Below are 26,325 nucleotides of genomic sequence, written 5' to 3'. Positions count from 1 at the left end.
TACAGGGTGTTAAAAAGTATCCAATATTTTAGGAGGTGATAGTATACATCAGAACAAGAAAATATTCTCTAATAGATAGGAGTCCTACACACATACTTTCTGAGCTCTGTACACTTGTTCATAGGAGTGCTCAATCAATGTGACGTCCATCCATGGCAATCCATTTCTCTGCCCTACAATACAGCAGCAGACTACCAGATAATCATACCGTAACTGACACCCCTGGCATGGAATAACGATACATCGCAAGGAATATTGAAAACAAGTCTGGTTGCTGATTTGAGCGGGGTTCAGCAGAGATGGTGGTGTGAATTTTCTTAATCAGCATGTGTGAGCAGATGAAAATCCCCATGCAGTTGAAGAAACGAGGCATCAGCGTATGGGCAGGCGTTCTAGGTGACAGATTAATAGGGCCACACGTGCTACTACAGATATTAACTGGGGATAGTTATCAGGATTTTATTATTAACATATTAAGATAAATTTCAAAGAGTGAGTGACTTCTTACGCCGAAGGGCAGAGGAATGCATTGCCATGAATGGACGTCACACTGAGCACCTCTTATGAGCAAGTGTTCAGATCTCAGAAAGTATGTGTCGTAGGACCCATGTTTATTAGACATTATTTTCTTGTTTTGATGCATACTAGCACCTCCTAAAATATTGAATATTTGTTTTAACACCATATAGTAAACTGTTTAAAATATGCAGGAGAGAATACTTACTTTTGTTTCTTTCAAGTAATTTAGTTTCATTAGAGATAGCGGTTAATGGCAGGGCAATCCAGAAATGCTTATATGTAGAGTGTTAATTGGAAGGCCAGAGGAAAATGACCTTTAGGGAGGCCGAGACGTAGATGGGAGGATAATATTAAAATGGATTTGTGGGAGGTGGGATATGATGATAGAGACTGGATTAATCTTGCACAGGATAGGGACCAATGGCGGGCTTATGTGAGGGGGGCAATGACCTCCGGGTTCCTTAAAAGCCATTTGTAAGTAAGTAAGAGATAGCGGTTTCCTTGAATAGTTTAGGCCACCAGGTATCGAAATTTAATATTTCACCTTGGTCCACAACATGAACTTAACTTATTTCTTGCTATTTGCTTCAAGTTCTACATATTCTTGGGGTTTGTGCACTGTGTCATACTTGTTAATTTTTTTTTTAATAGCCGAAATTTCTGTCACATAACAGATAAGAATGCCCGTGTTCAGGAAATGTATGTGTTATTGTATAAAATCTTCCTTTGACTGTTAAATTTTATTTTTTTTGGGTTATTTTACGACACTGTATCAACATCTCTGTTATTTAGCGTCTGAATGAAATGAAGGTGATAATGCCGGTGACATGAGTCCGGGGTCCAGCACCGAAAGTTACCCAGCATTTGCTCGTATTGGGTTGAGGAAAAACCCCGGAATAAACCTCAAGCTGGTAACTTGCCCCGATCAGGATTCGAACCCGGGCAACCTGGTTTCGCGGCCAGACGCGCTGACCGTTACTCCACAGGTGTGGACTTGACTCTTAAAGACATGCACATTCTTCTCATGGTGTGGTTTTAATTTTGTAGGTATTAAACTTGTCAGAAAATAGTTTTTTTTTCATCTTCACTAAAATTTAAAAAAACATTAAAATCGAATGTATTTCTTCATAAGTTCTGTAGTAGGCCTACTAAATTAAGTGATATAATTTGGAATTCGACATTTGCACTAACTTGTAGTCTTCTCCTGTTTTCATTTAATTGTTGTTCACCATTAATTTAGATCAGCCAAGCCTTTAATAACAGTATTTTTAATAACATTTCTTTTGTGATTAGATTAATTTCTTTTCCTTTTTGGAGACATTTCTCACAAAATCACCACACAAAAATAAACTATAACACAATATAGTCCACACCTGTGGAGTAACAGCGCATCTGTCCGCGAAACCAGGTGGCCCGGGTTCGACTCCCAGTCAGGGCAAGTTACCTGGTTGAGGTTTTTCCGAGGTTTTCCCTCAACCCAATATGAGGAAATTCTGGGTAACTTTCGGTGTTGGACCCCGGACTCATTTTACCAGCATTATCACTTCATCTCATTCAGACGCTAAATAACTTAAGATATTGGTAAAGCATCGTAAAATAACCTACTAAAAACACACACAATAACTTATAATTAACAGAATAAGTATTGAAAATTAAAAAAGTTGATGAAATAATATATTTCACGTGAAATCATAACAAGCGCGAATCATATAACCTCAGTGCTTACACACAGCTCACAATGTCGTGCGTTGAATGGCATGTTCTCAGTAGAGTTGGGCAACACGATTCTTTTTCAGAAGTCGATTCCAGCGATTCAATCACACATTACGAATCGATTCTAGCGATTCGTTCACGATTCTTCTCACTCTGCGATTCCAACTATTCTTTTGAATCGTCAACGAGTTCACGATTCTTCCCAGTCTGCGATTCCAACGATTCTTTTGAATCGTCGCAAGAAACTTTCCTTTGCAAACCACACGAAGAACAAAAACGTTCTACATCTCTCGCATAGATGGCATAAGAGGCGAGACATTGGATTGTCTCTTTCTCATTGGCTGGAACCATTCAGTGTGACCTCCATTAGTCTACAAAATTACCCAAGACAATGTCTCTAAATTATAATTTATCAACTGAACCTTATGAAGTACATTTTTTGCATTACATCTCTATTTAACTATGCAAATTTCCGGTTTGTGTTAATTATTTTCCATACTTAACAAATGCAGTACAGTATTTTGATTTCACACTCCCTTGGGAGCATTCGGCACTGTTCGGAAATGTCCGTTGACAGGTTACATCAAACAACTAATAGAATCATGGGTTACGGTACCATGCCGATTCCTTACTATTCTTTTGAACGACGATTCGTTACGATTCTTTTGAACGACGATTCGTTGATACCACGAATCGATTCTTTATTATTAGTCGTTCGAATGAACGATTCGTTCACGAATCGACCCAACTCTAGTTCTCAGTGACATAATGCTTTTCTCCTCCGCGTGCCCTGGTGTGAATAGTGATTCGTAGCATAAGAAGAAGTGTGACAAAATTCTTTTCTCCACCGTTTCATGCAGCTTACTTTTAAACCTCTAATTAAATAAAAATATAAAAATGTTTTTAGCTCCGACTGGTTATATATATATATATATATAAATTTACAATATATATATATATATATATATAGTAAATTTATTTCAACTCAACAATAGGATTTTATTCTTCCAACAATAATTCCTTTCTACAATTCACCTTAAACGCTCTCGTCAACAATAGGATTTTCACTCAACACCGTATTCGTTATAGCACTCCACTGACGGCAATGACAATTTACTTGGACTATTACGAACCACAATGAACTGTTAATCTTAACTAATATTTACAAAGCGCTATTTACAAATCAGAACTATCAGTTCTCAGTTCACAGTTCTTCTATCTCAGTCACTCGAGTGCACAGTATCTCGAACCACAGACCTTCAGAGACAGTTCACTGTACTCGAACTCAGGCCCCTCCAACTGCGGTCCACTGCACTCGAACTCAGGCCCCTCCGACTGCGGTCCACTCACTCGAACTCAGGCCTTCGCATGCTGACGTAGTTGCGGACGCACACTCGAGTCGAACTCCGGTACACAAGACTGGCTTGCTCTGTTCACTGGCTTACTCACTGAACAAATCATGAATGACACACACACTCCTTCGCGTCCGTAATTTATAACCACAGCAACGTAACCGAGAAACTTCGAATTCGCGATTTTTCCACTTCGACGGGCTTCTGGAAGAGTCGGGAAGGTCCGTTCCCCCTTCACTCCGTAAGCAGCAGCTGAGGCCGCAGCCTCCCCTCGCGCGTAGGCCCTTTCCCCTCTCTTCTCTCCGCCGCGCGCCGTCCCATAGTGCTCCGTGGAGCCGTGTCGGCTCACGCGCGATCTGCTCTCTTGCGGGACGCTGGTCGTGAGTTCGAATCTCACGTCGCTGTCACAATATATATATATATATATATATATATATATATATATATATATATATATATATATATATATATATAATATGAAATGCGATCTGTACAAAAGTGTGATAGTGGATTCCACTTTAATTCTTGTTGTATTCGATTATTGGTTTGTCAAGCTCCTTGCACTGGGTAATGTGATATCGATCGCAAATTAGATCGCACACTCAGGATTGGGGTCGTGGTACATGTTTGATTTGCAGAGCTTGTGGTGATAGCCATGTACTGCCGTGGAGATTACAAAATGTCAAAGTTCTTGATCCGTGTCAGTCCATGATCTTTTTAACGTTGCTTCAGTTGAGTAAAGCTCTAGCCATATCTCATTCCGTTTCTCTTCTCTTTCTGCCAATAGTTTTGTCCAACAGTTTGTGGCAGGCAGGGAGAACTTTAGTTTCTATCAGAAACGTCTCTTTTGCAGTTCGTAGACTAGTCTGCAGCGTGTGTATTTAGACACGCCCAGTGCGGCTTTAGGAATTGTGCTTTCACTGCTTCTAAGGTACGAAGGTCGGTCTTATTCAGTTTTTGAAATGGGGACTATTTTCGTTCTAAAGGGTGACATAGCGGATCTAAGGGAGAGTCTACTCAGTGATATATCGTATATAGCGTTTGTGGCTGCTGCCACTCTGGATTTGATGTGGATTCTGAAAGACGTCATTGTTGTCTGCAGGGTCATGCTGAGGCTTTAAATGAGTTTGTCATGTGTATTGGTTCGTTCTTGAGCACTATTCTGTCATTAGTTGATATTGGTCCGCCCTTTCGGAATGTCACAGTTTTTTCTAGGTTGATCTGTATTTCGTTTTCCTCGGCCCATTTCTCAGCGGATTAATTGCTTTTTTTTTTTTCTTTTGGTCCACACCTGTGGAGTAACGGTCAGCGCGTCTGGCTGCGAAAGTTCGAATCCCGGTCGGGGCAAGTTACCTGGTTGAGGTTTTTTCCGGGGTTTTCCCTCAACCCAATAGGAGCAAATGCTGGGTAACTTGCGGTGCTGGACCCCGGACTCATTTCACCGGCATTATCACCTTCATCTCATTCAGACGCTAAATAACCTACATGTTGATACAGCGTCGTAAAATAACCCAATAAAAAAATTAATTGCTTTTTCAGCTCGTTAGCGTCACGTGATCCGATGACCATGTCGTCAGCAGAGATGTATAGTTTCACTTCCTCCGCTTGCTGTCTTATTCTGCTGACTGAATCATATGTGGCAATGTTGAACAACAGGGGACTGAGGGGGTCTCCCTGTAACACTGCGTTGATCTGGGTGATTTCGTCTGATATGCTAGTGTTGTCTGAGACTCGGACCGTGTTATTCCTTAGTATGTTCTGAATCAACGTTGTCAGTTGTTTATTTTTTCCTGTCATTGCCTCGAGTTTTGATGAGATGTTCTTATTGAGTGTGTCAAAGGCTTTAGTATAGTCAATGAAGACCGTGTGGAATTTGCCACGGGCAAATCGTATAGCTGCATCTATTCCTTTTTGTTGAGTTACGGCAGCTGTGAGTTGCTGAACCACTAGACTGCAAAATGCCCGCTATGTTTACAAAGGAACACGCCATTGTTCTGTCTACTCCGGAAAATAAGGCACCATTGGTTGATGTCTACCCCCTCCACTTTCGCTGGCTTGCTGCAGGCTCGCAGCGAAAAAATTTTGTTACGAAAAATGGCGGCCACCTCAGTGCTGTCCCGCCTGAACGCAGCCTATGTCTCCAAACAAGTTTCGAACTGCTTGAAGTGTGTTTTCTTCCTGCTCTGAAACCGAATTGTTCGTCAGGAGTTTTATGTTCTGCTTCTCCTGTGAGTCATTTTGTTACTAGTTTTGTCAGTATTTTGAAGATATTATTTTCCAAGACTATCCCTTTGTATGTTTTTGTACAGTATACAGGGCTACTACAAAGGCTTTACCCGATTCCATAGCCTTGTATTATGAAAAGTATGAGACATACATTATTGAAAGTTATACCAATAAAAAGAGAAACTCATCAAGTTTTTGGCCTATCAACTGCTACAAGTGCTCGATGTGACCTCCTCGACAAACATCCACTCGGTAGTCTAACTCCTACCACACCCGCTGGAGCATATCACGATCAACTCTAGCCACTGCCGCACGGATCCGGTTATTAAGTTCCTCAAGATTAACTGGCAAAGGAGGTACATACACTTGATCCTTGACAAACCCCCATAGAAAAAATCACAGGGAGTCAGATCTGGCGACCGGGGAGGCCAACGGAGAACACACCGATTGTTGTTAGAAGCCCGTCCACACCAACGTTGTGGTAGATGCTCATTAAGATACTCACGCATTTCCCGATGGAAATGTGGTGGAGCCCCATCTTGTTGAAATAAAAACCCTGGTTTATCTTCATGTAACTGAGGCATCAACCACTGCGTTGCATGTCCAGATAAATTCGACCAGTAACCGTGTTTTCAGCAAAAAAGAAGGTTCCATACACTTTAGCACACGACATCGCACAAAACACATTGACCGTGGGTGAATTACATACATGTTGTAAAACCACACGAGGGTGTGGCTAGAGTTGATCGTGATATGTTCCAGCGGGTGTGGCAGGAGTTAAACTACCGAGTGGATGTTTATCGAGGAGGTCACATCGAGCACTTGTAGCAGTTGATGGGCCAAAAACTTGATGAGTTTCTCTTTTTATTGGTATAACTTTCAATAATGTATGTCTCATACTTTTCATAATACAAGGCTATGGAATCGGGTAAAGCCTTTGTAGTAGCTCTGTATTTCAAACTGGGTGACTCGACTCAATTGAATTGATCACGTTTTATCTTGAATCACGGCTGTCTTGATCACCTTAACAATGAACATGCAGTTGTGTTACTACTCGCGTTTGTGGTTACCACAGTAATGCAGGAGTTGGCGAATATATTAATGCAGTGCGCTAATATTTAACAGGTAAGTAAGTTCATTTATAATACACCATTATGTCGGTAGTACTTTACTTTTAACATTCTTTAGTAGGGTTACCATGTTAAGGTACAAGTATTTACTGTAGGGAGCTTACAAGAAATTCTCTGCGAGGTGTATTTTAATTAGGTGTGGTGCGGGGAGGTATTGATGCTGTTCCTAGAACTGACCAGAGATAAGATAAGTTATGAGTTGTGGTCAATGACACAAAACAGATGACATCACTGTCGTCACGTGATGTTTAATTATACTGTGACTGAAAATCTCAGATTGTTTGAGACTAACTCTGTGTCGGTGTGTTGTATAAGTTGAAACTGTTAGTTAATATTTTAAACGTTGATCGATAGTTTATATTTTAAAAGTTGATCGAATGTTTTCACGTTGGTTAGTTAATGTACTGTGCTTAGTAGTGCATCATTATGTCGTTTTCTGTGAGCAAGAGTGGCATTACGCTGGCTGTTGCCTGTGTTTAAGTTTGGCATTACTCCACATTCCTACCAGGGCTGATCTCGTGAGCTCCCCACAGTACAGCCATCGGTTGTAGTCGAATCATACGTGTCGTAGGTAGACCAGATTTCCAAAACCAAAAAGGGGACAGTGAATATTTCAGTACTTGCGAAAGGGGACGAAAATGCGACCTTCCTTATGATCTTCATAACAGTTGAATAACATATAATAATTGGGAACAAGTGCACAATACCAGAGGCGTCAGATTTTAAAATATGACAATTGTGCATTTACTCGAGTGTCTTACGGGATTGTGGAAGTATAAGGGGTGGGAAATAAAAAAATTCCTCTGTTTTCTCTTTAATCTACCCTTTTTCTTCCTTTTTCCTTCCATTCTTCTCACTTCCTACTACTATTTACTACCTACACTCCACATTTATATCAACACATACATATAGGCTAGATATACTTACTGCATTGGAATCACCGGGAATCGATCCAGAAACGATTCAGACACCTGCTTGATAGTCTGTAGTCGTAATAATTAGAACACAAGATTGTTGTAAAATTCGATCTTAAAATTCTATACGAGATACACCAAGATGGTCTTGGATACCTTCGATAATGTATTCAACCAATTTCAACTGTCGATATAATTTATCGATTCATGTAGACTAATTTGGAAATGATTTCAATTTCAATTTTACGAACCATATCCGTATATTAATATTGTTTTATTACTTCTAAATATCACATTGACAATTCAACAGTGCGAATAAAGACAGCGAATTGGATATAAGGTGAGTACTAAAGTGACATAACTGGAATGGTCAGGTAGAGACAAACACCCTTCACAAAGCTTTGTTAATTACCTGGTATGGAACAAGGATTTACAAGAAACAATATGTAACATTTTAGATGTCTTCTTGATACGACCCTGGGATAGTTTTAATTCTTCACAAGTATTACCTGGAATCAGTGATCATAACAGTGTTCAACTCGAGCTAAACTGGCTTCAGACAAATGTCCAAATAGATATCACTAGGAAAATATGGCAGTATAACAAAGCAGACATAAACGGTTTGCAAGGTTACCTTATAGATCAATATATCAAATTCTTAGACTAGGGCAAAAACATGGATCAAGTATGGGAAAATTTTTAACGTATATGAACCGAGGCCACCTCCAAATACGTGCCATACAAAATAGTAAAAAGTAATTCAGACCCGGAATATTATGCAAGATATGTCAGACAACTTAAGAAAAAGACTAGGCGAGCGTACAACAAAAGAAATGTGAGCTCAGAAAATTACCAGAAATACAAGGACCTTACGAAACAATTTAGAAACGGAAAAGAAAAAGGCAGAAGCGAACTACTTGTAATAGGTATATTGACGTTTTCATGGTCGAGGAAAAGATTGAAAAAGCGAAACGTAGTTGAGCTTTTTTAATTTCCGAGAACATTAAAACAAACATACCGCTCGTGTATCGTACATTATTTTGTGCGAAGATCGTTTATTACATACCTGAAAGACTAATTTATAATTAGTTGCAATGAAATCTCCATGTTGGTTTCTGTTTAATGACGGCAACTTCAGAAAAAACAAAATATCTTTCTTCAACATTGTTGCTATAAAATGTTTTATGTGTTTACTATACTCCAGCAGACCGTGATATACGTCTGTCTTTTTTTTTCCCCCCCCAGTCTATAAATGCGAACTTAAAACAAACGGTAAGGTTATGTAATGATTTATTTTTCATTTTAATATTTTAACAATATTATTTATATAACAAATTGCAGTAATAACATCGGCATCTGGAATCTTGTTGATTTTTTCACGGCTTCCTTAATGTTAGCTTGTATCAGGAATGCAATAAGTTTCGTAGAGTAGTAGACTTTACTTAATTTTTGCAAATATTTAAAAACAATAATTAACATTGCAATTTAGGTGAAATTGCAGTGGTAAGTTTCCAATTTATAATTATTACTATGTTAAACGTCTCTAAAAATAATATGTTAAAAGCCTAAAGCAGTAAAATGAATGTCGCGCTTAAGCGGTAAGAAGAGGGAAATTGTTGTGAGTGTTACGTTGGGAATACTAAATGTGGTATTTCACACTTATCGCGTATTGGTTCTGTGCGGAAAACAAGCAAATACGCACGATCTCGCACAAAATTTATTGAAAGAAGGCGAAAATAACGGGTAGGTTTTATAATTACATGCGCAGAAGAAGGGGAAATCGGGAATTAATACCAGTTTTGAGAGACACTAATGACCAAATAATTACAAAGGACAAACAAAAAGAGACTTACTGAACTCAAAATGTATTTCTATTTTCAATAAAAAGGAAATCGATGATAGTGAATGCACAGAGATATTGGAAATAACGGCTAAAGATGTTCGGAACAGAATTAAGAGACTACAAAACCGAAATTGCGCGGTCCAGACGATATTCCCACAGAAATTTTAAAGTTAGGAGATGAAGCCATGATCCCGTACTTAATGCGAATTTTTAATATATCAATAAATAATTGTAGTATCCCAGACGACTCGAAATCGGCTATCATACTCCCCATAAATAAAGCAAGAGACAAATGCGATGCGAACAATTACAGACCTGTCAGTCTCACATCAGTTATCTGCAAAATAATGGAACATCTAATAACACAATATATTCGCAACATTTTAGAAAATAACGAATGGCTGAACAAAAATCAACACGGCTTCAGACTAGGATAGTCTTGCGAAAGTCAAATCATATTCTTAATACAAGATTTATCTGATGAAGTTGATGGGGGGGGGGGGGAAGAATAGACGGAGTTATGATCGATTTCGCTAAAGCTTTCGACTTAGTGCCTCATGAAAGACTTTTAGAGAAACTAAGCAGGCTTCCACTAGATAATCGAGTAGTAAGATGGATAAATAAATTATTAGAGAACAGGACCCAAAAGGTCAGACTAGGAAAAGAAATATCGGAACTAGGAAATGTAACATCAGGCGTGCCTCAAGGGGCGGTCCTTGGATGTCTGTTGTTTCTTATATATATATATATATATAAACGATATAAATAGCAATACTACGTCTCAGATAAGGTTATACGCAGAAGACTGTATAATATATAGACAAATTAATGATGAATCCGATATCACCGCCTTACAAAACGATTTTAATGTTATTGAAACCTGGACGATAGAAAATAAAATGAAAATCAATGTCAGTAAAAGTAAGTCAATATCCTTCTGTAGAACGCATAAAGAAATTTGTCTCGGATATCAGCTGAACGGTACATCGGTGCCACAAGTGAACACTTGTAAATACCTAGGTATATATTTAAGTAACAAACTGGGTTGGGAGGAACAAGTCACTAATACCACAAGGAAAGCCTGGAAAGCACTACATTTCTCTATGCGTATTCTGAAGTAATCTAATCGAAAGTCAAAAGAATTAGCGTACAAAACCCTTGTTCGCCCAATTATGGAATATGGAGGAGTAGGTTGGGATCTGTACAGACAAAACCAAATCGATTCAATAGAAAAGGTCCAAAATATGCCAAAATGGGAAAGAGATGTGGCGAAGAGATAGTAAAAGACTTAGGGTGGAAATCTCTCAAATGAAGGTGACGAAAAACCAGACTCACCGCATTGTTTAAGACACAAATGGGACACAAAGCATGGACCGACATCAGTGCTAGATTATCAACACCATCATACTTACGAAGGGCTGATCATAATAGGAAGTTTAAATGCAGAAAACAAAGAACGGACATGGAAAAATTTTCCTTTGTTAACTGCACAATAGTAGACTGGAACAGCTTACCTGCGGCAATCTTTCAGGGTGGTCCTCTTAAAATCATTACATTTAAGAAAAGGTTGAGAAGATTAGACTGAAAATGTAATTGGAGGTGCAGTGTAATTATTTAAGTTGTGTCATGTAATTAATTAAGTTGATATATAATTAATTAAGATGATACGTAATTTAGTTGATGTGTAAATAAATTAAGGTGATATGTAATTAATTAAGATGATTTGTAATTAAGTTGGTATGTAATTAATTAAGGTGAAATGTTATTACTTAAATTGGTATTAGTTGGGTGAAATAGAAGTACTTATAAGTTAGATTTACTTTTGCTTATTGTAGGCGTTATTATAGAATAGTTTCTATTTATAGTCCTAGGTTTATTGTATCCACTTATTTATAGTTAGAAATGAATTTACGTTATTTTATTTTATTTTGTTTCATTTTTTTATTATTGCTGTAATTATTGTAATTGTAATTATTGTATATTATATATCACTGCCACTGAGTGTATACCCAATTGTATTGTTAATACATACATACATACATTACATTACATTACATACATTACATACATATGTGCATACATACATACATTTATTTAGATTTATTTAGTGTAATGCATGTAATATTACTATGTAATGGGGCATGCAGTTGATGTTCTCAATAAATTTTAAAAAATACATACATACATACATACATACATTTATTTAGATTTATTTAGTGTAATGCATGTAATATTACTATGTAATGGGGCATGCAGTTGATGTTCTCAATAAATTTTAAAAAATACATACATACATACATTTATTTAGATTTATTTAGTGTAATGCATGTAATATTACTATGTAATGGGGCATGCAGTTGATGTTCTCAATAAATTTAAAGAAATACATACATACATACATTTATTTATTAGTGTAATGCATGTAATATTACTATGTAATGGGGCATGCAGTTGATGTTCTCAATAAATTTTAAAAAATACATACATACATACATTTATTTAGATTTATTTAGTGTAATGCATGTAATATTACTATGTAATGGGGCATGCAGTTGATGTTCTCAATAAATTTTAAAAAATACATACATACATACATTTATTTAGATTTATTTAGTGTAATGCATGTAATATTACTATGTAATGGGGCATGCAGTTGATGTTCTCAATAAATTTAAAGAAATACATACATACATACATTTATTTATTAGTGTAATGCATGTAATATTACTATGTAATGGGGCATGCAGTTGATGTTCTCAATAAATTTTAAAAAATACATACATACATACATACATACATTTATTTAGATTTATTTAGTGTAATGCATGTAATATTACTATGTAATGGGGCATGCAGTTGATGTTCTCAATAAATTTTAAAAAATACATACATACATACATTTATTTAGATTTATTTAGTGTAATGCATGTAATATTACTATGTAATGGGGCATGCAGTTGATGTTCTCAATAAATTTTAAAAAATACATACATACATACATTTATTTAGATTTATTTAGTGTAATGCATGTAATATTACTATGTAATGGGGCATGCAGTTGATGTTCTCAATAAATTTAAAGAAATACATACATACATACATACATTTATTTATTAGTGTAATGCATGTAATATTACTATGTAATGGGGCATGCAGTTGATGTTCTCAATAAATTTTAAAAAATACATACATACATACATTTATTTAGATTTATTTAGTGTAATGCATGTAATATTACTATGTAATGGGGCATGCAGTTGATGTTCTCAATAAATTTTAAAAAATACATACATACATACATTTATTTAGATTTATTTAGTGTAATGCATGTAATATTACTATGTAATGGGGCATGCAGTTGATGTTCTCAATAAATTTAAAGAAATACATACATACATACATTTATTTATTAGTGTAATGCATGTAATATTACTATGTAATGGGGCATGCAGTTGATGTTCTCAATAAATTTTAAAAAATACATACATACATACATACATACATTTATTTAGATTTATTTAGTGTAATGCATGTAATATTACTATGTAATGGGGCATGCAGTTGATGTTCTCAATAAATTTTAAAAAATACATACATACATACATTTATTTAGATTTATTTAGTGTAATGCATGTAATATTACTATGTAATGGGGCATGCAGTTGATGTTCTCAATAAATTTTAAAAAATACATACATACATACATTTATTTAGATTTATTTAGTGTAATGCATGTAATATTACTATGTAATGGGGCATGCAGTTGATGTTCTCAATAAATTTAAAGAAATACATACATACATACATTTATTTATTAGTGTAATGCATGTAATATTACTATGTAATGGGGCATGCAGTTGATGTTCTCAATAAATTTTAAAAAATACATACATACATTCATTTATTTAGATTTATTTAGTATAATGCATGTAATATTGCTATGTAATGGGGCAAGCAGTTGATGTTCTCAATAAATTTAAAGAAATACATACATACATACATTTATTTAGATTTATTTAGTGTAATGCATGTAATATTACTATGTAATGGGGCATGCAGTTGATGTTCTCAATAAATTTAAAAAAATACATATACATACATACATACATTCATTTATTTAGATTTATTTAGTATAATGCATGTAATATTGCTATGTAATGGGGCAAGCAGTTGATGTTCTCAATAAATTTAAAGAAATACATACATACATACATTTATTTAGATTTATTTAGTGTAATGCATGTAATATTACTATGTAATGGGGCATGCAGTTGATGTTCTCAATAAATTTAAAAAAATACATACATACATACATAGCGAAGCAAGCATCTCAAGACAGTGAACTGGACATCTGTTACGAGAAGATTCCAAAAACTGAAATACTACGTGACATGAAACAACATATGTTCGAAATGTGAAAGCTTGTGGCAAACTACGTCGACAGGGCAAATTATAAAATCGTTCTTTCCAACAGTAAAATCGAGACTGCAAGTGAACCTACATGTGAAACCCAATTTCACCACATTTGTAACAGGACACGTTAAACTAAGATCCTATTTTCACCGCTTCTAAATTATGGAATCACCAATGTGCCCCTGCAACCTAAATGTACAGACGGTGGAATATCTAATATATGACTGCCCTAAACTGAACTTGCAACGAGCAATATTCAGGAACGAAATTTCAAGAATGAAAGGGAAATGGCCAGTTAATAAAATAGACATAATAAAATTGTACAGTAAAGAATTCATGGAATTTGTAAATTCAGTGGATTCTGAATCACTGTAAAACATTGTAACAAATATGTATGTAGTAATTAGGAGGTACACTATATAAGTAATATAAATATAACTACAATTGAGCAATATTAAGAATAGAATTGGAATAAAGTAAGAAGTAATGTAGAATAGGATAAGTTAGCATATTTATTGTAATATATCAAATCTATTATGGAAATAGAGGCAGCTATGTTATATAAAATAATTGTACGCATACATTTTTGTACTAATCAACCAGTCATGTAGTATTACTTTAATTGCAATGGAACATGATGTAAATAAATGCTTAAAAAAATACATACATACATTACATTACATACAATACATGCATTACACACACACATACATACATACATACATACATACATACATACATACATACATACATTAAAGTAAATGTTCCAAGCTCTCGACAGTATCGGAAGTCTAGACAGGATTGTAGTAATGATAAGAAAGCAATACCGCTCGAGCCATGCAGCTCTATAGGAAGCATTGGCTTATTCATTTCCTGATTCTTTAAAAAAAAGATATATATATATATATATATATATATATATATCATGTTGTAGCTACTATAATACTTAATCAATCGCGCTGTAACTTTTTGAATTGATAGCTCAATGTCTAAGGAAAGCATAGGAAAAAAAATCAAAATGAAAATTTGTTTGGAAAGTGAGAAAAAAATATTAACATCGATGGAGATTGATCTGTTCAGAATAGACATTTACACCTTCAACTTTGGTAAGCGGCAAACATTTTTGTTTTTCACGTTGGGAGGGGGGGCTCAAAGCGAGGGAAATGTTGAGAAAGGATGGAAATTACTTTTAAAAGTGATGGCCACTCAAAATCTTTACTGGTTTTCGAATAACGGCGAGTTAACCAAAGGAGCTGTTGGCGAAGGACTCATGACCCAAATGTTTGTTCCTTAAAATTGGTACGGAACCCTTCAACGCATGAAAACCCGTTATTGTGTGGATGGTATTAAATGGTATTTTAATGTAGGTAGTTGAAAATGAGGCTATATAGGCCAAGATGTTTTACACTTTACAGTGATTAGGCTATCTTTTATAGCAACAAAATAAAAAATTTGTAACACAATGATATGAAGCATGAAAATATTAAAGGCTGGTTCACAATAAACCGGGAACGTAACAACGAGAACGGAAATATTAAGTGTATTTAAATGTGAGGATTCACAATTACCTCTTGTGAATACTCACATTTAAATATATTTATTTTAACCTTATTTCCGTTCTCATTCTCGTTTCTGTTCCCGGTTTATTGTGAACCAGCCTTTAATATTTTCATGTTGCAAGTTATAAATTAATGTTACAGAACAATCCTTATTGTATTGTAGCCATGTTACAATATAAAATGATATATGTCTATATGGTTTACAATAATTAGCCTGTATATTATAGGAACAAGAATTAATAAGGTTTCTAATACGTTGTACCTAATGATACAAGGCAATAATAACAAATAATAACTATCATAATAATCCAGATAATCATAATCTTGATCATCCTAATGATTACGATAATGATAATGATGATAACAGTCATACTAATAATAATGACAAAGATATAATAATAATAATAATAATAATAATAATAATAATAATAATCCATCCCTGTAGAGTAACGGTTAGCACGCCTGACTATGAAACGATCGGGTCCCGGTTCGAATCTTGGTTGGGACAAGTTAAGGCCGGTCCACAAACCGGGAACGGAAACGACAACGATAACGCAAATATTGTTAAAATAAATGCGTTTATATGTGAGCATTCACAATTAACTTTCACGTTCCCGTTCCCGGGCTCCGGCAAACTTTTCGTTAATTGTGGATGCTTACATTTAAATACATTTACTTTAACGTTATTTCTCGTTGTCGTCTCCGTTCCCGGTTTATTATGAACCAGCCTTTACCTGGCTGAGGTTTTTCCCCTCAACCCATTGAGAGCAAATCGTCGTTGTTCCTACAATAACTCGTATGTGACATATTTATCGATTTTCAGATTTTTGTTCTATTAAATAAGTTATATAGTAATACAGTAAATAATAAAATCTCCTATATGTAATTATATTTCTTTGTTTCGAAAATGTAAGAATTCAAAATCTCCTATGTACGGCAGTAAACCTCCGGGTTCCTCAGAACGCATTTTAAGTAATTATAATGATCAATTTGTGAAAGAACCTAGTACTGTATTTCGTAATTTTGTCCTTCCTTTTGCAAAAGTGTTCCCATTTTGCATTCAGAATTATATCAGTAGGCAAGCAAAAATATCTTTTATCAGAACCTTTGGTCGTTTATAATAATATAAATAAATATTAATTATTTTATTTCATCCTTACACACCGCAGTAATTTCTCATGCTCATGAAGATGCCGTTGCATAACAGTACGAAACATTCATGTGTGAAGGCGCAATATAATAATATAGTCGTGTGATATCCATTACTATAGCGCATACAAAACACTATCGAATGATTAAATATGGAATGTCAACGAAATTCTGATAGCGAGAAAGTGTATCATAGCTCCAACCATAACTTGTTATTGTTTTAGACGAGCTTAGGATTAGGTAACGATTCAAAGTGCTGCATTATTTTGCCTCTCCAGAAAGGCAATAAATAGTTCATTGAAATAGTGTGACTTCTGTAAGAATGTCGACAATCACAATGTGCTGTATTATTGCGTACCACACTGCTGTGCCTTCTTAAATTACTTTATGAACATTAATATTTCAATAAGAGTCAGGAATTGCAGTGATTAAGCTGGCAGTCAGTGTACGCATTTCATAACGATAACAGTCGGCCGTGCGATAACAGGCCGAGTCCCGGTATTCCTCGTTCCCGAGAATGGGGTTATCGGCCAGCTAGTATCGTCTACGAGAACGATCAGGACTAAGAGGCTGTTTGCCCGGCTCTAATTGAGGGGAAATAAACTGACGTGTGCACACACACACATACACACACACTCACTCTCCCTCCCTCTCCCCTCCCTCTTCTCTCTCTCTCGCTCTCTCGTGTTTTGTAACAACTGTCAATAAGTCTGTTTCCTTATCTTACATTATGCAGATCTGTGTTAATACTCAAATGTCTGTTACAGTCGTGATGGATGTGATCAAGAAGGAACCGGAGTTCGACCCTTTGGCTGTACACTGGAGTGATGACACTGATACAGATGAGAAGAAGCCCTTAACAGAGGTACATTGAGAGTCACTGGTTCTATAATATCTATGTTCTACATGAATCACAATGTACATTATCTCATAATATTATGTTATACCTCCTAGTTTATAGTTAGCAAGCTTACAGTATAACCAACCATCTTAGGGTAACAAACTGAGATGAGCCTTTGTGAATGTGTAATTCACCTCGACACCTTTCACAGCAGGCCTGTATTTTGTACGAGATAATTCAATTGCAATTTCTAGTAATTAATTATGATTAGCAGAGATGATATGGCAGTAAAAATTGTTAATAGCCTTCCTATGGATATAAAAAATCAAATTCAAAACTTAAGATTGTTGAGGGCCAAATGAAAGAAGTATGCAATTTCTCTAATTCTCTAGGTGAATTTATGACATTCAACAACACATCATGAATATTTCTGTCTTGTATTATATAAAAAGGTAAAAGGTAAAGGTATCCCCGTAACATGCCATGAAGGCACTTGGGGGGCATGGAGGTAGAGCTCCATGCTTTCCATGACCTCGGCACTAGAATGAGGTGGTGTGGTCGGCACCACGCTCTGGCGCCTTTTACCCCCGGGAAAGACCCGGTACTCAATTTTATAGGAGGCTGAGTGAACCTCGGGGCCGTTCTGAAAGTTTGGTAACGAGAGTCTTGTATTATATATTGATACTAATCCCTTTTCTTTTACTAGTAGACTGTATTCTAAAACCCTTCTGTATATATGTGAACTAGGCTGTGACTATAATTGAGACTTTGTACTACTATTAAGATTTGTTTTTTACGTGTTCCATATTCGAGTTGTGAAGCGATATATGAATACCATGAAATATAAGTAAATAGAATACAATACAATACACGGAGACATACAATACAATACAATACATACGTGTCATAATGGTAATTTAGTTCGGCAATTAGTCAAGAGATAATTTTCTAACTTAGATTAAAAATTGTTGAAGTTCCGGCAGTCTTGACCTCAGGAAGCAGATAAAATGAATGTTTATAGCTTTAGAAATCGCTATTTCATGGGACAGTAGAAGTCATTTTGTTGTTCAAATATCAGATCTATGAAAGTGAAAATGTACTCTGCAAGTACTTTATGAAGCCAGGTAAAAATGTGGGACTATGGCGGAAGAGAGAATAATGAGTAATTAGTTGGAACGCAAACCAAATGTATTGCCATCAATGTTTTTGAGAATCAAATATTTTTCATGCTGGCTTGTAGATGTAAGAGCATCCATTAGTATGCACCAAGTTTGCATGTTGTTCCTTCTAATGATAGGAAACAGTGATTGTAACATTACATCTTATGCTGACTGGACTTTATTGAGAAGCAAGAAAGCAAAGAAATGTGTTAAAGCATTTGGGCATTACTACTTCATTGCCTCTTTGGCTAGGAAGGGATTGTTTATGGTCACGATGCAGTATAACTTATTAGTATTGAGCTATAATAATTAGGTTATCAATATCAGTGACAGTGCTTATTTCTTCTTTCATTTGATATCTGCTCCATGTACCTTCAAGTATTTTATGTTAAAAAGTTATGAACAAAACATGACACCGGTTTTTTGCCCCCTTTTATTACAAATTCTAACGCAGACACTTAATTCCAATATGTATTTTTACTTTTAGTACCTAATAAATATTTCCTGTTCTCTGTATTATTTAGCTGTTAATGTCTTGTTGTTATTCCACTGTCGATTATTTTCATGGTACTCTATATTGTGTGGGTGCCTTAAGTAGCTATCAATCCCTATTATGAGAACCAGGACCATGAGCACTTAGAATCACATTCTTGCACACTGTTATAAGCTTCGTATGTATTATGTCTCTGTCTTCTGCAGAAAGGAAATTTATTGGACCTCCACGTGACTGGAATAAAGACGGAATGCGTGGACCGCAGCTATGATCTGACAGAGATTAAAGTTGAGGAAACAGCTGTGCCAACTGATTTTGTTTTCATAAAGTGTGAAGTTGAGGTAAGTGGAGCCCACAGGGTGCGCTGACTGTTTCTCTTCCAATATTATTTTTTCCCTTCCAGGATACGGAATTTTCTTGTATAGATCTTATGTTGTTGAAAAGGAATTATTTTTATTCTCAATACAATTAATGTTTGACTATTTCCGTTAAGTTTAAGCATGTTACTTTCTGTAGCTATATCGTTTAACTATTAATTCAGTGTGACTAAGATGCTAGCTGCACTCCCTGCTACAGAACGAGGTTGATTTTAAATTTCAATTATCCTGAGTCTTCAAATTCCCTGCAGTCTCTTCGCTAGTATTGTCATAATCAACATCCAAGACGTTTTGTGCTATGTTCATTATGCCCATTAGTGTATTGCATTTTGTCTCAATTGTTTTATTGTACACCTTAATTGTTTTGCTGATTAGAATTTAACAAAATTGCTAAATCGTTAATTATGAAGATGTTAATATCTGTAGGAAACTCCTTTAACCCTTCCGTGCAACTCCAATGCCAGATACAATCTGCTGTCATATACATTTCATCGTATTACAGTGATTTTGTGTTCTTTAATTTCTTCTCTATCATCATCATCATCCAAAACGTTATGAGCCATGTGTCTTAGTAATACGTGTATGTTTCATTTGACACTCTTTTGGTTGATAGCAAATTATTTCTCTTGGCAATCTTCACAGTCTTAGACATAACATTTACAGTTTCTCTGACGATTGTAGACGAAAATTAGTGGTTGTAACTATAATTCCTTAATTACGCGTACATATTTTTATAGCCTTTTGTTTGACTCATATATTTCACTTGTAGATATATCGTGTATATTTCCATATCAGAAATGATAGCATCTTTTCTGTCACATTATTTTACTTTCAGGAAGAGAATGTTGGCGTGGTTACAATAAAAGATGAGCTCGAGCTGGAAGTAAAGACAGAGGACTCTGTAGTCTTGGCTGGCAGGTCAGAGTGTTCATCTTGTGCTTGTTTCGCTGGTCGAAGTACATACATTTACAATTTAAATTTGCCACTTTTGACGAAGCTAAATCATTCTTCAGGCCTCTGGACGGTTGAAGAATTGGTATTTAAATATATTATAAGTTTAGGTTCTGTTGCAGAGCATGTCTTGTTTGCAGAAGCGCAATGGCTCACTCAGACTTTTTTTTAAATTTCTGCTGATCAGATTTGCAGTATTGGAGTTAAGGAATGTCAACGCATAATATGGAATTTGAATTCTTGCTCTGATCTTCTATAATTTTTTCGCTGTAAAAAAATCCTAATGTATATAATAGCACGTGACTGAAGTGAGGCTTCATTGGCCGCTGTTTGGCGCCATAGATTCTCAGTACGTGTTCCCGCCTACTGTTGTACATTCTGTTTCATGTTAAACATTCCCCGTTACTCGTCAAGTAGGCCTAACCTCACTACTATGCATTCGTTTGCTTAGGAAACATTTACTTTGTAATTACTGTAATTAAAATTCATTTAACTTATATACATTTAAGACTGTTTTTCTCCGCTTTTGAGAGGGTTTCCACTCTTATGTTTAATAAACACACACACCGAGGATGTAGAAGCAATATTTCAGTACCACGTGCTTACGTGAACAACTAGGAGTTCAAGTGACGCCAGCTTGTTACAAGAACAGACTACCTCGGTATTACTTTTGGTATTCATCCGCGTTCATAGTAAATGACAAAATATAAAAGTAGCTTTTCTTTTACATATCGTTTTACATACGAGTGAAGTTATATGTTTCATTGTATTTAACAACTAGAATTCAATTTTTTATTTTCAAATAATACAAGACGATAGTTTCCAAATACGAACTATATTTTCCTGCGTCGTGTGAGTGTTTCGACTGTGAGCCAATCACGGGTATGACAGCTACGTGCTTGTGTTTACATTAGGATTTTTCTTGCAGTGAAGACAGCTTATATGTATAATGCTCCCATTTCGGTTCATTTACTTTCGAATTTGTACTTTGTACCAATTCGTATAATTTATGTTGTTGAGATTCGCAATTTTCACTGATGGTTATTTTTTGATTACAGCACTCTATACACTGACAGTATTCCAACACGGCAGGAGAAGCACACAAATCTCTCCACAGAGAATCCTTCCTCCAAAAGTGCGCTCGAGGCACAGATTTACGACGACTTGCTTACAAGGAAGAACAATTGCCAGTCACTGTCCTGCAGTAACGTCGACAAATGGACATACAAGTGCGATACCTGTGGAATAAGTTTCTTAGAATCGGAGCATTTAAGAATTCATGTACTTACGCACACCAAGGAAAAGCCTTTCAAATGTGATACATGTGGGAAAAGATTCTTAAAATTGGCTTATATTAGAACCCATGTGCTCACGCACATGGGCGAAAAGCCGTTCGAATGTGATACGTGTGGTAAAAGATTCTCGTATTCAGGACATCTCAGAACCCATGTACGCACGCATACGGGCGAAAAGCCATTCAGATGTGATACCTGTGGGAAATGTTACTCAAGGTCGGGGCATCTCAAAGGACATGTACGCACCCATACTGGCGAAAAGCCATTCAAATGTGATTTATGTGGGAAAAGTTTCTCTCTTTCGGAACATCTCAAAAGCCATTTACGCACGCACACCGGTGAAAAGCCATTCCAATGTGACACCTGTGGGACAAATTTCTCACAGGCTGGAAATCTCAGAATTCATGTACGCACGCACACGGGTAACAAGCCATTCAAATGCGATACTTGTGGAAAAAGTTTCTCACAATTGGGAAATTTTAGAACACATATACGTACGCACACGGGCGAAAAGCCATTCAAATGCGATACCTGTGGAAGACAATTCTCGGATCCGGGACATCTCAGAAGCCACGTACGTACGCATACAGGAGAAAAGCCATTCAAATGCGATATCTGTGGGAAAAGTTTCTCTCATTCTAGCTCTCTCTTAATGCACTTACGGACGCACAGAGCAGAAAGGCATTGATATGCTATACCTGTGGGAAAATTACCCGAATCATATTCTCACAATTAATATACGCAAGGAAAATAATATATTGTAAATTTTATTTCAAACAAGAATGCTACTTTTATTTCAAAACAATAATTAGTTTCAATAATTTAGTTTAAATATTCCTTTCAACAATGGGAATTCCACTCCACACAGTAACACAGTATTCGTTATTGCACTCCAGAGACGACAATGACAATTTACTTGGATAATTGAGGACAACAATGTACTGCTAATCTTTACTACTGTTCTCAAAGCAGTATTTACAACACAAAACTGGCAGTTCTGAGTTCACAGTTCGTTTGCCTTGGCTAGTTCTTCTACTTCAGTCGAGTTCACAGTATCTCGAACCCCAGACCTTCAGTGACAGGTCCACACCTGTGGAGTAACGGTTAGCGCGTCTGGCCGCGAAACCAGGTGGCTCGTGTTCGATTCCTGGTCGGGGCAAGTTAGCTGGTTGAGGTTTTTTCCGGGGTTTTCCCTCAACCCAATATGAGCAAATGCTGGGTAACTTTCGGTGTTGGACCCCGGACTCATTTCACCGGCATTATCACCTTCATCTCATTCAGACGCTAAATAGCTTAAGCTGTTGATAAAGCGTCGTAAAATAACCTACTAAAATAAAAAAAAAAAAATCAGTGACAGTCCACTGAACTTCGAACTCAGGTCCCCCAACTGCGGTCCACTGCACTCATACTCAGGACGCTCGCACAGCCGCGGACACACTCAAGTCGAATTCTCGTCTCGAAGCTGGCTTTCCTGCTACACACTGGACTGCAACTAACTAACTGCTCAGCTCGCTTGCGTCTCTTTATAACCAAACCGTAGTATCCAGAGAGTACGATTTCGCGATCAATCTAGAGAAGACTAGAGAAGATGGCGCCTCTCGATTTCTCTGGATTTCTTCCCTCAGTCGCAGGCGCATTACTTCCCCCTCTCTGCCGCGGAACAGCGTGTCGTTCCCCTTACGTCGCGCCTCGCCGCAGCGACCATCGTTTCGTCTCCCCTCCGCTCAGCGCTCCACGGAGCTCGCTTCGTCTATCGGGCCTCATGTCTTCTCGCGCGCCCCCTTGTGTGGGACACGTGATCGACATTCGACGTGGCTGTCACAATATATATATATATATATATATATATATATATGGTTGAGTGTTAGAGAAGGCCGTATGGCCTTAACTCTGCCAGGTTAAATAAATCATTATTATTATTATTATTATTATTATTATATATATATATATCCTGACCACCAAAGTATTCTCTCCGACCAGAATCAAATGCCTTGTACGATTTATATTCTTTTTTTTTTTGGTAAGTTATATGATTGTCTCGTGACCAGAATATTATACGAAATGGAAATATAAAAATTGGAAATTTATCTTTTGAAGAGGTGGAGAAGTTCAAATATCTGTGAGCAACAGTAACAAGTATAAATGATATTCGGGAGGAAATTAAACACAGAATATATATGGGAAATGCCTGTTATTATTCGGTTGAGAAACGTTTATCATCCAGTCTGCTGTCAAAAAATCTGAAAGTTAGAATTTATAAAACAGGTATATTACCGGTTGTTCTTTACGGTTGTGAAACTTTGACTCTCACTTTGAGAGAGGAACAGAGACTACGGGTGTTTGAGAATAAGATTGTTAGGAAAATATTTGGGGCTAAGAGGGATGAAGTTACAAGAGAATGGAGAAAGTTACACAACACAGAACTGCACGCATTGTATTCTTCACCTGACATAATTAGGAACATTAAATCCAGACGTTTGAGATTGGCAGGGCATGTAGTACGTATGGGCGAATGCAGAAATACATATAAGTATTAGTTGGGAGGCCAGAGGGAAAAAGACCTTTAGGGAGGCCGAGACGTAAATGGGAAGATAATATTAAAATAGATTTGAGGGAGGTGGGATATGATGATAGAGAATGGATTAATTTTGCTCAGGATAGGGATCAATGGCAGGCTTATGTGAGGGCGGCAATGAACCTCCGGGCTCCTTAAAAGCCAGTAAGTAATGTTATTTTACGACGCTTTATCATCAGGTTAGGTTATTTAGCGTCTGAATGAGAAGAAGGTGATAATGCAGGTGAAATGATTCCGGGGTGCAACACCGAAAGTTACCCAGCATTTGCTCATATTGGGTTGTGGGAAACCCCCGGAAAAAAACCTGAACCAGGTAACTTTTTCGCGGCTAGACGTGCGAACCGTTACTCCACAGGTTTGGACTATGATTTATAGCCCAAAAATAAAGGAGTATTAGATATACCATAACTGGAAATATAAGGTATAAATCATATAAGACATTAGTCAAAAGCTATTGAAATGCTACACCTTTCGAAAAAAGTTACTCAAAATTGATAAATTTTAGAAACCATGTATGCATGCACATTGGAAAAAGTTTCTCAGTATCGCTCTTTCTCAGTCATATACGAACATTCACAGATGAAACGACATTCATATGTCATCAGTGAATAACTCTCATTGTCTGGACTCTTAAAACCCAGAAACATAAACGGACGATCAAATCTATTGATATGTAGTACTTGGAGAAAGATTTTCCAAATTCACGAAGTCCCAGAACAGATTTAAGCACGCACACACGCACATTTAAACGCGATATCTCGAATAAATGTTTTTGAAAACTGGAATATTTCACAACCAAAGATTTTTAACCGTCGTGTAGTCAGTGATTCCACACATTTTCAATAGTCGCATCACGCAGAAAACCTCCGGGTTATAATACTTTGTAAAAGATGTATACAAAATAGTAAAAACATATGTTACTCTGTGATAGTCCGATATTAACACTTAATTATTCACTCTGTAGCAGTCTCGCTCTAAGAGTAATATCTATTTTTGTAATGTGATAGTACTGCGAGTTTCTGTATTTCGGAAGTCGGCTGGCTATTCTTCCATTGTTCTCTCGCACGTGAGCTAGAGTGTTTATTACATCTGCGGATACACTTGTTCAATTATAATTTTTCATTATTGGAAGAGCTGGAATATTACGAACCAATACACGAATTAGCAAATATTGTTTACTGATATATTAGGTCAGATGTGGGCATCAGTAGTACATGTCGAACAGAGTCAAACGCAAGGACGTGATCTCCGTCCCACCACATCCCTAGCTGGGGTACCTGTCCGACCGGTTGAAGTACTGGCAGTCAGCAGTGGATTTCACTAAAAAAAATGTCGCTCTCTAAGGAAGCTCCTGAAGTAAAAAATTCCAAAAATATTATTTCCACAAAGAATGGGAAAATGAATTCTTTTGTTGCGAAGAAGGGGAAAGCGTTAGGTGCTTATTATGCTACAAAATTTTACTAGCATGTTGAGTGGCATTATGAAAATACTCGTTTTAATGGAAAAAATATTTTTTATTTATTTTTTATAATAATAGTAGTCCACACCGGTGGAGTAACGGTTAGCGCGTCTGGCCGCGAAACCCCAAGTGCAAGTGCACAAATATGGCTGGTTTAGATGTATATAAGCTTAAACAACTTTGCAAAGTAAAATATTCACATCTTCGGAGTTTTTGTTATGAAAATTGCTTCTATGTTTGGCTCAACCTTTATTTGTGAACAATTTTTTTCTCAGTTGGCCATTGTAAAGTCCAAATCAAGATCACGCATTTCAGGCGAAAATTTATTCTATCAGCTCACAATTGCAATGTCTGAC

The 26,325-nt window shown here is 36.4% G+C and overlaps 1 protein-coding gene across 1 annotated transcript; it reads left to right on the top strand.

Moving 5' to 3' along the window:
* The first annotated feature begins 326 nt into the window (after positions 1 to 326).
* LOC138693376 (gastrula zinc finger protein XlCGF57.1-like) lies at positions 327 to 22,977 on the top strand. Its single transcript, XM_069817299.1, has 5 exons — positions 327 to 396; positions 17,586 to 17,683; positions 19,519 to 19,653; positions 20,525 to 20,607; positions 21,699 to 22,977. The coding sequence occupies exons 1-5, from the start codon at positions 327 to 329 to the stop codon at positions 22,621 to 22,623; spliced, it is 1,311 nt and encodes a 436-aa protein (XP_069673400.1). The 3' UTR covers positions 22,624 to 22,977.
* The last annotated feature ends 3,348 nt before the right edge of the window (positions 22,978 to 26,325 follow it).

Source organism: Periplaneta americana, chromosome 17, assembly GCF_040183065.1.
Source record: "Periplaneta americana isolate PAMFEO1 chromosome 17, P.americana_PAMFEO1_priV1, whole genome shotgun sequence".
NCBI classification, from domain to species: Eukaryota; Metazoa; Arthropoda; class Insecta; order Blattodea; family Blattidae; genus Periplaneta; species Periplaneta americana.
This window is presented reverse-complemented; position numbering and strand designations above follow the sequence as displayed.